Below are 15,602 nucleotides of genomic sequence, written 5' to 3'. Positions count from 1 at the left end.
AAATATAATGTGTATGTCCAATTCCTTTAAAAAGTGAACTGCACTCTCAAATACTAATAAAATTTTTAAAAAATTAGAAATACAAATTCCTATCATTATTCAGAGCTTTCTAAATGTTGTTTATTCAGCTATCTTTTGAACATAGCAAGAGTATTTTCTAATGAAAAAAAAGAAAATAGATTTTACAATACTTTAATGAAATTTATAATATTATACAAATATAATCTTACCTCAATTCACTACTTAAACTTGCTGGTTATCAGCAAGAGTTACAAAGAAGTAAGTTCCCTTTTACCAAGGCTCCACATTGACCCTATGTTTTGCTCTAAGTCTTGTTTCAATGATTAATTGCATTCGTTATGATGAACTGCATCATTTTTCCAACTACCTCTTTTCTTTTCCTTTTTTTTATGTTTTGTTTTCAGCCACTGGGTCTTGTTACACAACTGACCAGCATGAGACTTCTCTCAGGGTAGGTCAGACCGTCCTCAAGACACCATTTATCCTTTTCTTCAGGCAAATACATGGGGCAAGACATTTAAATCTAGCTAGGATAAACTATCCAGTGCTGCTTGCACCACAGAGATACAGCCTTTGACAAACTGTAGACTGAGGCACCTTATGATTCATGGCAAGACATACTTTTGAGAAATCATTTTTCTAACTCTTCCCTGGCCTCTTGCCAGATTTTTAGCTATCTTTTTAAAAAGTAGGCACTAGAAATGGACAAAACATGACTGCCGTGACGCCTCTGTCAATGGTATGTGCAGAAGATGTAATATTACTATTTTGTCTGTACTTATCCATTGAAGGACCCCAAGTGCTTTTGTACAGCAACATTACAGCAGGAGAGGGAATTCCCACGGTAGCTTACATTCTCTGCTCCTATAGATCTGGGCTTACCTTGTATGTGTTAAATAAGTACATCTGACTGTAGACACACAGGGATTGGACTGTGATGAAATCAAATACAGAACACCTCTAGATCTTACTAGAGACAAACTTAACACCAAGGATTTGAATCTTCTTTTGATTTATTGGTAAATATTCAAAAGGCTTGGAATGAGAACTAGCCCTTAAAAGCTTCATTAGAAACCTTCTCTGTTTACCAGTAAACTAACCCACTAACAATTCATTTTTTAATCTAATTCTAATCTAATTTTTAAGTCATTTTGGGTTAAAGTAGGCATCATTGAATTTCAGATTTTACGTAATAGAAGTATTTTAATGTTAGACCATGTCAGTACTCTTGAATGGAAAAACTTAGGACAAATCCAGATTTCTTCCAAACAAATTCAGGTCACTGTTTAATCTCTCCAGTGTTTGTTGCTTCAAACATGAACATTCAAGAATCTGCATCATCTGTATCTGCCACTGTTAATATCATTGTTTGTTCTGTGATTTAACTTATTATGAGCAGAACAACACAGACATTTGCTCAACATACTGTGCTACTACACCAGCTGGGAACAGCTGAAAGTCAAAAGAAACAAATGAAGTAGAAAATTTACTCTAACTCATTAAGTCACTTGTAAAAGTGCATAATAGACATATCAGAACTGGACGTTCCTTGCCATTTTAGGACTTCAGCGTTTCCTATTTTAGACCATGTCTGGCTCAACGGCTCCAAGCATACACTTATCTTCACACACACTTACCTAGGTAATAGTTGGAAAAGTGGGTTAACAAAGCTAACATTTCACTAACCTCCTTGTAAAAAGACTCAATTTAGTGGGATCGGCATTTCAGTTGCACAAAAACAATCTTTGTGAAGTAAATCTCTCTCTCTCTCTCCAGATTAAAGCTTTAGAAAAGAAAATAAAATTGATCTGCACAATAACAACTGATTTTTGTGAGGGAAGAATGACAATTCATTTTGAGTTTTATGCAAACAAGGGTCTAAAAACCCTACATATACCTTGATGTAGATGATAATGTCACGCTGCTATTTGAAAAAAACCCTGCCTTATAGTCATGAAATTCAATTTGTCCTCTTAAAGAGGACAAAAATTAAACTATGGACACTATCAGAAGATGGGAGATATCTGAACTACACAACTTTTGAAGCCTGACATCCTTTAATAACACCAAGATGAACAGCTCAAATCAGAGCAATTCCATATAAAAAGAAATGCATTTCAGGTATGAGAGATATACTTCTCTTTTTTTTTTTTTCTTCTTTCTCTTTACTTTTCTTTTTACTTTTTTTTTTAAACTTTTTTTTTTTTAATTTTTTTTTTAAATGAAGATCCTCATAGTTTTTCAATTCCCTCTCCACTGCTTACAAGAACTTTGCAAGCTACTGGGAAATGTCTGAGGAAAAAAAAAAAACATTACAGTGGAGTTTCCTTTGAGAATCTGAAGAATCAAAAATTATTATAGGATCTGTATTGCATTTAGCATCTAGTTGTTGTATGCACGAACAAAATGTAGGATGTTCTGCTATCATTATTACTCATCATTTTTTCCGTACATTTTTAGGATATAGGAATTGTGTCAAGAAGACAGACATTTACATATGCTTGAATAACAGTAAACAAAATGCAATTACTTAAGAATAATTACATTAAGAATACTCTGGCATTCCAAACAGAGAGTTCATCTGGTAAGCAACAATGGTAAGTAAGCGTACTTGAAATGAGCACGTCACCAGAGAAAGAGACAATTTGTACTGAAGACTTGTATAGCATACAGGAGAATCTTTCCTTAGCTGTGCTTTCTAGCAGTACTATCAGTAGTAAATTTACTAAAACTGGTCCCTGATGGCTATTTTTCTACTGTAGTGAGGTATACACAGCACTCCTCAAAGGTTTGCAGGGTTTCCTTGATATGAAGCTCAGGAAAAACACAACTCTGATTACAGAATTACTAAAATTCCTTTCTTTACCTTATTTGAGATTCCTGTAAATAAGAAACACTTCCTTCTTTTCATCACTTCTCATAAGACTCAAAATCCACGCTGTACAAAGCAATGTATGATGTATTCAGGCAAGGCCTTACCCTGCCCAATATCCAACTGAATTATAACAGTGTTCTAGGGCTATAAAAAAAGCCTTAACCAATACCATACACCTAGTAGTTACTTTATGCTCAGAGCATAATAAGGAGAAATTTAAAAAGTAACACAAGTACCACGAGTATATGCAAGTTCTATCCAAGACAATAGCTTTCAAATACCAATAATAAAAGCTCCTACCTATCTCCGTCCTGGTGGGGCCAATCCCATTGTGAACTCTTAAGTAACTGGAATGACAAGAATCTGAGTCATCAATATCAAAATCACCAAATTTGAGCTGAACTCGCTGCCCAGGCTTTACACGAATTTCCCATTCACAAACTGTGCTATTGGGAGAGGTCTGTGGGTAGTTTATCGAAGCAAGAGTTCCACTTTCAGGGCCCAAAACGGTGTGTCCACATCCATCACCTACAAAAGAACAAAAATAAATCAGCTACACACATTCATCTTCAAAGCTTCACTGGTGATTTAGTCATCCTGCTTTTTAGCAATGGTATCAGATTTGTTGGGTTTTTAACCATGCTAATCATGTTGCAAGAAAACTCCAAGTCACATGCAGATGAAACAGCAACTGCGAGAAAATACCATTCAACTAATGTTGCGTAATGTTTAGCTTCTCATCATAGGTGACCAGAGAGCTGCTACAACTTCCTCAACAAGATAAAAATTCATCCATAATGACTTAAAAAATTGCACAGACAGTACAGAAAGTGTCCCTGCTATTTCATGTTCTCTCAACAGCTATGTACAGAAGAAAACATGTTCTGAAAAGCAGGGAGAAACCCACCAATAAAACAAGAGCACATCAGTTTTACTGTTATTACTGTATTCACAACACAATGAAAAAGAACAGAAGTGGAAGGACAATGGACAGCAAATACTCTACTGAAAATAACTGCCAGGTCTGACCATCATCAAACTGCTAGTGCATTGTTTTCTACTGTACAACAATTTTAATGCTGTGATTAATTTTTACAGCTCTTTAGAGAACATGCTCAATTTTTCTGGATTTGTACAACAAATTAAATTATAACTCCAACCTGGAGCCCTCTACCTAACATTCGAGTATCAATTTTAAACAGCAGCAACCATACTAAAGAAGACCTGTTTAAAAAGTGGTAAAAATAGCACAAATTGTGTATGCTCATAATCAAATTATAAAGAGCAAACTGATAAATCTATTTACTCAACAGCTAGACATGAATTTCCGCCAGTATGTAGTACAAGAAGTGTAAGAATTTGTGTGTTGTTTTGGAAATAAGAATGTTCTTTAAGTAACATCCACCATCACTGGCCCTTTATAAACTACTGTATCAAGAAGAAACAAAATATTCCTGAGCACAAGGACATATCCAGCAAAATTAACACCTGCAATAACATACGCCCCACAAAATAAGCCTCATAACATTTCTGATTTATTTTTGTTAGCACTGGAGGCTAAAAATTCTGTTTATTGAATTTAGTCCCATGAAATGAGTAGGCCAGGAACAGCATTATCATTTTCAAGATTTGACACTAGAAGGTCCAGAGACCTTTTGAAAGAGATCTGTACACATTACCCTAAAAGCACTCAGGACCTTTCAGGATCTTGAACAAAGTAATGTAAGCAAAAATAGCAAAGACAAAAATCAGATTAGATATGCTGCTAAAAATGTTTTTGACGCCACTCCAAATACATTTATTATCTGTTGGTCCATTTTACCCGTCAAAATTCATGCCTGTGTATACAGTTCCTACCAAGTCATTATGACAGATTTAACATTACATCAAGATTTCACACTCTAGAAATTCACAATGATCAGCATGATTTGTATTGACACGTTTGTTTTGACAGCTAGAAGTGTCAGTCTGAAAGTGTTTCATATTACACACTAGTATGTGTAGATCCTCTACTAAACATGAAAAGATAAGCTAAGCTTTAGGGACAAAAATTGTACATATATTTAAGAATTTTAACTAAATTTCAAAATTCTTAAATGTATTTCATGCAAGACTGAATGGAAAAGTAAGTCCAATGCACCGAAGTGATGTGGGAAAAATAAACTGTGGTACTTAAATAGGTCTGATTAATCTGTTTGCAAAAGCACCTAATTTCTAGTAACAAAACCTATTCTCTTTATAATCTGAACACATTGAAAGATAGCTGCATGTTCTAAAAGCTAAAGTGCTGCTGGTATATACAGAATCATAAAAAGATGCAAACTGCAGCTTTTTGTCTTGCTAGCAGTCTTGAATCAAAATGATGCATCTTCTTTGGAAAAGGTAACTGGAATATCTGCTTCAGTAAAATCAAAAGTTCTGTTTGTAAAGCTGTTGTTTAGCCATGTTTTTCTTCATCCAATTTTAGCAATTTGCTTTAAAACACTTTGTTCCATCCCATGACAAATATTATTTCCATTTGGGTGACAGCTGATAAATTACTTTCCTAAATTACTGTTTTTCTAATACATGAGACACAATTGTCCAATGTTACAAAGTGGTAACTTAAACCGTATGTTTTGTGTATCATTTTAATCCTGGTTTCTTTCCAAAGGCATGTTATAAAGCTAAGAGTAAGTGAAAGATTTATCATTCAAAACCTGTATGGCCTTGGTTTATTAGTAAACATTTAAATGTCACATTCCTCATTAGTCACAATATGCTTAACAGTCAAGAAAAATACTGATTCCTTTGCTAGTAAACTGGCTTTTCGCAAGCAGGTACTCACACACGTTACAAAAGACATGGAACTTCCTATATTAACAACAATAAAAACAACAAATATATACTAGGTCTTTATTCATGGTGGTATTCATGGCTAGTATTTCAAAACTCTTTCTGCTGCAGACATATAACATTAATTTTCAACATAAGCAGCAGTCAGTTTTAGGTTATGTCCTAAATAAAAACAACGAGCCAGTTAACCAGTTCTGTGCTTTTCCTATCCTGTTAAACGGGTAAGCAACTGTTTACTCATTTACAGATTGAAAATATTATGCAGATACACTACTACGGTGACCTTTTGAACATGAAATCATAGTAGCTTTCACCTGTACGGGCAGATACATTGTTCCGAGTGCGTTTTAAGGAAAATAAAAATGCTTGCATGATCTAGAATACTTGGTAGCTAATTATTTCTCATTTCAATGGGCCTCTTATGGCAATGCAGTAGCCACACAAATGCTACTTCTCACAACCAGGAATACCAATAATGCACGTGATTATGTATCTTTGATTCTTCCCCACACTTTTGCATCTTAAGCCTATGCTGCTGGAAGTCAAAGGAGAGCTTGGGTCTCTTCTTTGATCCAAACTGCACTTAAACTGAAAATTTCTCCAGTTAGAAGTAGAAAACATCATGCGTAACATTCATTTAAACCATCCTCTTCATTAGTTTGCTGTTCAGCTGTCTCAAGCATGAAACAATGTGGCACTGCATTTGTATGATGAACAGGGTACACCTTTCTGATGAGAAAAGCAGAACAACTCCAAAAACACCCTTACACATTTAGGTGATAAAATGCAAATAAAATATTCTAAGTTTTAAAAAGACATTGAGACTTGTCTTTTAAAGACACATCACTAAGAAATGTCAAATTTCCCCTTGTAGTTTGGAACAACCAGTCTTGTTTCTAGCGGCTAGGTAAAAAACTTTCTAATTTGTCTCACACAATTTAATGGAAATGCAAATCTCAAATCTCCCTTTTGTTGTGGGCTTTCTTGAAAGCATGCAAGGAAAAATAGTCCTCTAATCTAGCCATATTAAAGAACCTGCTGTCAAATCATACTAGAAAGGAATGGAAAGGGAAAGAAGTGCTGAACTACATTTACAGCATCATCGTACTATCAAGTCAATTTTCAGAAGTAGCTCATTCTGACTGGACCCTTTAGATCTCATTTTGTTGTGTGTTTCACTGAGGTTAGTGATAGCAGAAGAGCCAGACACTTCATGCCTGAAGAATTTAAAGATTACCATTGCATGTCCGGCATGCAATATACAGTCTGCCAAGGGCAGCAGTATAATTCAGGAGCTATTTGGAAATTTCTAAAAATCACACTTCCAGTGAAACTTCATGAACAATGAAACCTCATTTTATTTTATTGGTACTATAAAAGGGTAGTTCTTGAGCCTCTCTGTGTAAGTGGTGCTTCATCATTTCTGCCAAAGTTGTATAAATACCACCAATCAACTCCAGAGACACGTATACACATCCTGAGTCAGGGGAGCAACCTGCAACAGTCAGCAATTTCTCCAAGAAAAAGAGAAAGTACAATTCTTTGCACTACAGCCACATATACAGGAGCATTAGCTACTTCATTCATTTGGAAGTCATTAATTAAGTGCCACAGAATCTTTTGCTTCTGTTAATCTGTGTGCATGAGAGTGGAATATCTGAGAACACACAGAAGGGACGGACATCAATTCCTAAATCAATTATTTCTGAATAGGCCGACAACTTCTGTTGTCAGTACACAGCTGAACAAGTCTCCTGTTTTCTTTCAGCCCTCTCTGTCACACAACAGACCTACTGCACTTGCAGAATAGATCAAGCTCTTCGCAGAAGCACCAGATCACTTGCACATACACATTACACCTCACATTTGCTGGAAGGTCTGCAGAGGCGCATAGAATTTCATGTGTCCTGAGGACCATGTTCACAGCAAACATGAATAAGCTCGGCTCTTCACCAAAACGTGTGTTAGAAACATAGGCGCCTCTTAAGAAGCCGGTAGAGGAAAGCAGACTGCCTTTGTCAGGAGAACCATTCATCTCTTCTGCGAGGCGCCTTTGAATGCAGTCTGGATGAATTATCCTGACAGATTACATATGACCCCTGGGCTATGGCACATTGATGTCTGATGCAATCATGCAGATGATTTTAAACGATTTCTCATACCCAAGTTCTTTACATCAACAAAACACAGAACTTGAACCAACACAAACATACCAAAATGCATTGGATAAGAAGAAAATGTGACATTTAATAAAATGAGAGGATACTGCACATGCAGGAGCGGGTGCTAAGTGCTCTATTAATACCCACAAAAAAAGATTAATTATTCTTTATAGTTGTTGAAGTCAATTAATCAGAACTTTCTCCCCCTGAGATTGGCTGCTGTTAGTGACTGCTAATCTTCTTCTCATTACTAGAACATGTTAAAAATTAATCTTTAAGACTAGAGAATGCTTTCCCATTCCTTACTTGGAGAAGAGAGAATGATAAAATGAAGATATCAGACAGTTTAAGATTACAGTCTATAAGGCATAACTGATGCATATCAAAACATTGATCTCAATTTTAACACGTGGCACTGCCTTTTGAACAGACTCAATTTAACCAGTAGGTTTCCTGAGAAGATTTTACATATATAAGCTATGTTTTTCTGTAAGTTTGTGACTACGTACAGGATGTAATTAAATCTTTCTTAACTAAGCAAAGGTAGAACCAAATCTATTAGAGTTATGTAAGCAAAAAGATATTTTAAAGCATTCATTTTAACTCCAAATACACAACTCTTTCTGATTCAATGCACTACCAGAATTTCTCCTCTTCTGTTTAGCTCCTGTGCTCTGCATTTCCCTGCTCTTTATCAGTGTACCACTAAAAGACACTGCATCTACTTTTTGCTTTTCTCAGTGTGGGCAAGAAAGTTTACACAACCAACAAAACAGTTCTGTGAATAAGAAACACTGAGGAATTAAGATCACAGAGACATCAAATTCTAAATAGCTTTTTCAGGTATTTTCAAATGCCCTTATTTGTGTCCTCCAAACTCATTGCTGTTTCCACCAAAATCCACAGAACTATGTTCTTCAGGAAGGAATCTGCTCCTCAGTCAGAATTAATTTTCTTAACAAGCCAACAAGCTTGGATAACAGTCCACCATCTTTATACCATTTACTTGCCTCAGTAACACACTGATTTGAGCATTTCATCCCATTACAGATGTTTCACAACGTAAAATACTCCACACTTCCACAAGTGAGGCCATAGCTCAATAAACACTTGAAGGCACTTTAAATTAGCGCAGCCACAGACAAAAGCAAGCCTTGTCTGTCTCTCGCTTTTGGCCACTTGTTCTCACACCCTTCCTGGTCCTGGAGGTAAACACTTCTGCAGCCACATGGTAAACCAGACCAGGGACTTGAGATAAAAATAGCCGTTAGTTTTAACCTAGAGCAATCCCCTAATTTATTTTCATGTGCGCATGCAGCAGTGCCTTCCCTGACAGAGAGACAGGACAGTGTGAGAGTAGGGAAACATCAGCGATTGCTTCTTTCACCAGCACTGCCAGCCTGTGTTTGCATTTTAAACAACCTGGAATCCCAACCAGAAATGTAGAAACCATCCCTCCCCTGGGAAGACCAGTCACACAAGAGAGGCGCACTGGCTTCGGGAACTGAGCTGGCTGAAGACGAACCAGTGCCCCTACCCGTTCCCACAGCACAGTGTTAGGTTTCAGCAACTCACCTCTCTGAGGCAGCTCATTGTGCAACTGCCAGTGGTAGGGGAAGGAAAGAAGGGCAGGTGGGATTTCGGTTGTCTCAGCTTGGATTGATTTACTTGCTGTGGGGCACCTTTAGAAGGGTAATGAAATTACGGGTTGAGGTTTAACACAGATAGGAACAGGACAAAAGGTACAGCACAATAAGCACTTTACCTTTCAAAATGCTGGCAGTTCAGTAGTGGCGGGAGGAGGAGACAGGCTGATTCTTGCTCTTACAGCAAAAGTACAAAATTTAAGATGCCATTACATCAAAATTTTACTGTTTTCATTTACAACACTAGCCACATGCTGGGCTAGTGATAATTAGCACTTTATTATTTTCATCTGTACACAGAGCTTTTCAATCACCATCTCTGGAAATGCAGTCTTAGCTTTCAGCCACTGAATTTTACACAAAAGAGCAACACTTAGCCTTGCTGAATTTACCATCCAAAACACAGTAACATTTTAAAACAAATTATCTCAAATTATTAAATCATCAGAGCAGGTAAGACATTGGCTTGCCCTGCTATCGTGTACTAACCAAACTGACTACTTCAAAAGAACAGAGAAGAAAGATAAGCTGTATAAGACTGTGTTGCAGAGCTTTTGCTTATTGATGTCAGGGAAATTATGCGAGTAAGTCCCCAAGGACAGCTATGACTTGCTTAAATAGTATGCAGGCAAAAGCAGCCCACAAAGACAGGCTAGCCATGGTGAAAAGTGATTTACATGAGGAGTCTGTAAGAGGACTCTGCGTCCAAGGATACATAATGCAGAAGCCCTCCTGATCTGCTGCCCATGCTGAATCATAGCGACAGCTCATGTTGTATGCTGTCTTTTGGCTGGCACATGCAGCTTGCCTGCTTCCCAAGACCTATCATTTACTTAGCAATCTGTACCGACACCTTCATAAAAATAAACACTGTTGTGCTTCAGTGCTCTAAGTGCTATACAGCAGAAACACAGCTGATGAAGGAAATGAAAAATAACACACGGATGGTCACGCAAAACTCTATGAGAATAAGCAGTAGTCATGGCCAGAATAGGCTTCAAATCTCTTGTAAGATCTTCAAACTCCTCACCACACCAGGACCAAATGAAATTTCACAGGTCTTACATATGTCAACAAAGAAGCAAAAACCTCTCCAATCATACCAGTAATTCACACGCTAAATTAACACTACAGTCATCTTTTTTTCTCTTCCATTATCAGTTCATAAATAAGACCACACAGCCTACACTGCTGATCCATGGTGGCATGGATCTAAATACCAGCCGCTGCAGTACCCTCTTGCCTTCTATAAACAGCTGCGACTTCCCACCCTGCCCACTGCTGGTGCTTGTCGTACCCTTGTTGAGCTGTACAGCAGTTTTATACCCAGGTTACCACCCTATCTGCCTTCTACTGAGTAAGGGCATAGGTATGGGTCAACAGGGGTCTAAATAATCACTGGAGCTTGCACAATGGAGAGGATGTAAGGTAGAGACAGGGAGGAGAGGGTGAGACAGCAGCAGCCAGTGGTACAAATCATGTTTGGCTACCGTGGGATCAACAGAAGCCGGCAGGAAGAAAGCTGAACAAAGAACAGTGGCGCATCTAGATGCTTTCAAAAAGGAAACCTCAAAAAATAGTTAGAATTACTTGCACCCTGTAGCTGCACCAAGAACAGTGACTTTAAATATCAGTTTCTAACCCTCTTTAAAGTTTGTCGTCCAACTGATGAAACAGTAACACTCCACATCTCTACACCGGTATTTCCTTCTGCCTGTATAGGTGACATACAGCATCATCTCAATTTCTAACACTCATTTTCAACCCTAATTTCAAAATTATGATGGGGACTGTTTGGGGTTTTCCCATTGTGAACAACATGGCTTCATTCTAGCGTCATGAAATATAATACACAATCTGTTCTAAAAGGTAATTAATTCCTAATTTTGCTTTCTAGATGTTCCCTTAGAAGGAAAATATTTTCACACTTGTGACTCTCTGTGAACACAATCAATAAAACAAACTTTATATACTGCTGAATAGCAAGACGAGGAAAATGAAATACGAGGAAGATGACAGTAAATAACGAGGAAGATGACAGTAAATTTACACACTTGAGTCATTGGTTTTTAAGTGCCAAAATTATCACAAAAGTATAGCAAGGGCATGTAGGGAGTAAGTAGTGTGTGAAGCTCCAGAAAAAACTATCTGTGAACTTTTAAACTCGACCATCAGCTTTGCTGTAACTTCTTCACAGCAAGAAGAGAAGGATGCCTTGTGTTATAGAACTGGAGACCTTGAAAACCGCTCTTTAAAAATGAAGAGATAAAGTAATGAAAAAGCTTTATGATGTTTTCAAATATTCTTGAGAAAAAGATAAAAACCGATCACCACCAGACTTCATATGTAAGTGTTCAAAAGCATTAAATTTAATGCATCTCTCTTTCCACCCTTGTGATACTGAGCCATATTTTGACACCTGTATACAATGGCAGAAAAATAGAAATTAACAGATAATGTGGTTCAGGGCTTCTTGGTTTCACAAAACTCATGGATTTGTAAAAGAAAAATTAAGCACCAGTGGCTTCTTTCCACCACACTGAACAAGGTAAGATGTTTTTTCCCCACATCTTAATCATTTTGGAGCAAAGTTAAAATGACCAGATAAGATTTAACTGGCTACAGTCCTGCTAAAGATGCAACAGCTGCCAACTATGAAAACTTTTGCGAACTTCTGGCAAACATAAGTGCACAACATACTCCACATACATACTAGATCACTGTAGTAAACTATCCTTTCAGAGTCAAAATCTCCTAACTCTGAGAAGTAACCAAGCAAAATGGCACCACTGTAATTCACCTTCTGTTCCCATTGCTTTCCTAATTCCTCTTTCCACTCAAGATATTGAGGATCTTTTACCTGCCTCATTCCTGTGTGGTTTCTCCATACAAAAAACATTTACATCCAAGCAGTTATACAAGTTGCTTGTCTTGCCAAGTCTAATTAATATGCCACTTCAGTTTCACCTCAATATAAAACTAAAAGTGCAAAAATAGGATGTATAAAGAGAACTGTGACAAAACTGCTAAAACTGTTCAATGTTTCTATCTCCCTCCATCAATATCTGAAGCTGAAACTGGGCACTGAAACAACTACTACTTCTACTCCAAGAAACAGCAATTAAGAGACCTGAAAAGATTTCCTCTTCACAGTTAAGCAATATCTGAGGTTTTAGGATTGCCCAATCTAGGTCTACGAAAAACACAAATGGATCACTGAATATGAGGAGAAAATGGCATTTAGGGATGAAAAATAATTAACCTTTTGCAAATCTGGAATAATTTTACAAAATATTTATTTATAAGCTTTGTTTAAATGCCAGACCAAGATCAACAGTATTAGTGTAATATGACCGACAGTATCACTCTGTGCCACTTTTACACCATCATCATTTTTGAAACTGGGACAGAAAAGTTACCTGCTCACAACCATTTACAGAAGCATACCAAGCTTTTCAAGTTCCCTCTTCCACCACTAATAATATTTCTCAAGGATGTATCAAGTGGTTATCTCCCACAGTAGTTCAAGTAAAGAACCAAGAAAATCAGCGTAGTGTTTAAAGAAATGGTTCTTTCAGAAGAACTGCTGTAGGGGAGAAAAGTTAAAAAAAGAGAATCCATATGGCCTCATGCACAACACATCGAATTTCAGCAAGCCTGATGATCCAAAGATCAGTAGCTAGCAGGATCATTGTTCTGATGGATACTATTTCAATCTTGGATGACAAAACCTCTTCCTTGAACTAAAAGTAAATTTGGAAAGAACTTCAAAAATCTGCGAGGAAGGTTTAGGGAGGGGGGATTAAGAAGGGAAGTTATAAAGTGGGAAGGGGAGTGTTTAATAAAGCATATAGATGATCTAACCATTGATTTTATTTTCATTTTTCAGTACGTAAATGATCTCTAGAATATGGTTAATAAGGTAGTCTCCTGTGATTTTGCTGGAGCTGGATTGAGTTTTCGCATCATAAAGAATGTAGGAATGTTAAAACTTAATACATTTATTTAAAACTTTTAATGAACAATGAAAAATGTTAACAAAACCAAAGATATCCACACAGAACAGAAAAAAAAAACAACTGAAAATACCTCATTTTCCCTTTTTTTTTTTTTTTAATACTATAATTAACAAAACTGATGTAATACAGTCTTGCCCATGAAAGACAAACTTTGGCATAAAGAAAGCACTGGAGAAATATTTCTAAAAAAAAAAAACCAAAACCAAAATGAAACACACACACACAACCAACCAACTGACCGAACCAGAAAAACTCCAGACAAGAAAAAAGCATCAAGTTTGAACCTCTCTGATTGTAATTTATAGTTCATTTTACAGAAAGATGAATTCATAGTATTGAAGACCAGAATTGCCTTTTTAAGTACAATTTCTTGTATACCACAACTACTTAGAGTCAGCTAGTCACGATTCTAACCAAAGGGAATTTAGGATGTTGCATTAAATTTAACTTTCCGGAAAGTTTTCAAACTTGATTTAAAGGTATCTTGAGAGAGAGAATTTTTAACTACAGCTAGCATGCTTTAAACACTCGGAGAGGGAAAAAAGCCATCCATCCCTCACCGAACCAACTGTTTCTAACTTATTCTTAAAAACTACACCTACTTTATTTATGGCATAAGGGTGAATTCCTTATTATTCAACACTACGATTGCCAAGAATGACACAATTAATTCATAAACTTTATTCAGCTTACACAAAAACATTTACTAATGCAACAGCTATGCATGCTATCGTAACAATGGTGCAGAACTGGAACCTTCCTAATTGTGTTACCCTTCAAAAACAAGATGCATGGAATTTCTATTAATAGGACAGAAGTTCATGTAGTCAAAAACTTAAAACTTAGTACTTTCAGTAAGATACAAAGAACAGAGGTTCTTAAGATCAGCAGTCAAATAATTGTAAGAAAATAATGACTACCTGAGTCAAAATACAGAGCACCTATCGTACACAGAGACCAGTGAACAGACCAAAACATCCTCTTCACATTAGCAAAAATTAAAAGCAAGCACATCTGACGAGAACATATTCAGCCTCCATTTACACATATTCTGCTTCCAGGAATCCTTTTTCTTTAAAAGGATTTACCTTATTAAAATGATTACCAATAGCTGCTAAGAATCGTTGCACTTCTAATGGCTCATGCACTTAGTATTGTATGTTACGTTGTTATTGTAAATGTATTTCAATTGTTTTATATCTAGGCAGGTCAACTCAAATCACAGTCTCACTGCAATCTTGCAATGAAATATTTAGAAGTATGAGTTGTCACTTATTGTCAAAGATAAACATTCGTGCTTCATTTTCAGGGTGCAACTAGTCTTACCAAGGTCAAAGGGATAACTACTGACTGAGCTTCAGCACCCATAAGCTGTTTGCTGGTCTAAGCCTTACAGACTGGTAACTCATGGTAAATTCTTTTTATTCCAGTATTTTATTCCAGTATTACAGAAAAAGGAATCTAACCCAAACAGAACTGACAACTATAAACATAGAGCTTTTGTAAGAAATGCCAACAGGAAGCATCCAAATGCCATAAGCAGTATGAAGTGCCTGTGTATCAATTCCAAGATCCAACTGATAGAAATAACTGAGATATCAGTAGCTAAACAGCTATGAATTATCTGCCTTAAATTCATTTTTGAAGAGTTTAGCAACCATGAAGAAATGTTATCCTTTTACAGCTCTTTAACAAGGGAAACTAAGAGGTCATGCAGGGAAACACCAGAAATTACATGCCCAAAAAGAAACAGCCCAGGTTAAATGTTTCTTACTCATCCAAGGGTTGGGGTTTGTTTTCTTTTTCAAACACTAGACAAAGAATTCTTTAAACAAAAGCTATTTTCAAAATCAATGCTATTCTCTGGTCCAAATGTCAAATCACTATCACAATTTCAAGTATAATTTTTAATTCAAATAACATAAAAAGTCTTCAAATATAAAGCAACAAGCTCAGATAGAATATGAATAGCACAGCTCAAGCTGTTTGCCTCAAATAGTGGAAGGCAAAGCATAAAGCTTAGCATCTGGTAAGCTGGTATTTC

General features: G+C 36.6%; 1 protein-coding gene across 1 annotated transcript in view; it reads right to left on the bottom strand.

Annotated features, from left to right (window-relative positions):
* Window positions 1–15,602, bottom strand: part of DCBLD2 (discoidin, CUB and LCCL domain containing 2) — a 48,978-nt gene that overhangs the window by 26,214 nt on the left and 7,162 nt on the right. The window contains exon 2 of the mRNA XM_075167798.1: window positions 3,197–3,424. Coding sequence (XP_075023899.1) covers window positions 3,197–3,424 — 228 coding nt within the window. The remainder of the gene's footprint in view (window positions 1–3,196; window positions 3,425–15,602) is intronic.

This window comes from Calonectris borealis, chromosome 1, assembly GCF_964195595.1.
Source record: "Calonectris borealis chromosome 1, bCalBor7.hap1.2, whole genome shotgun sequence".
In the NCBI taxonomy this organism is placed as follows: domain Eukaryota; kingdom Metazoa; phylum Chordata; class Aves; order Procellariiformes; family Procellariidae; genus Calonectris; species Calonectris borealis.
This window is presented reverse-complemented; position numbering and strand designations above follow the sequence as displayed.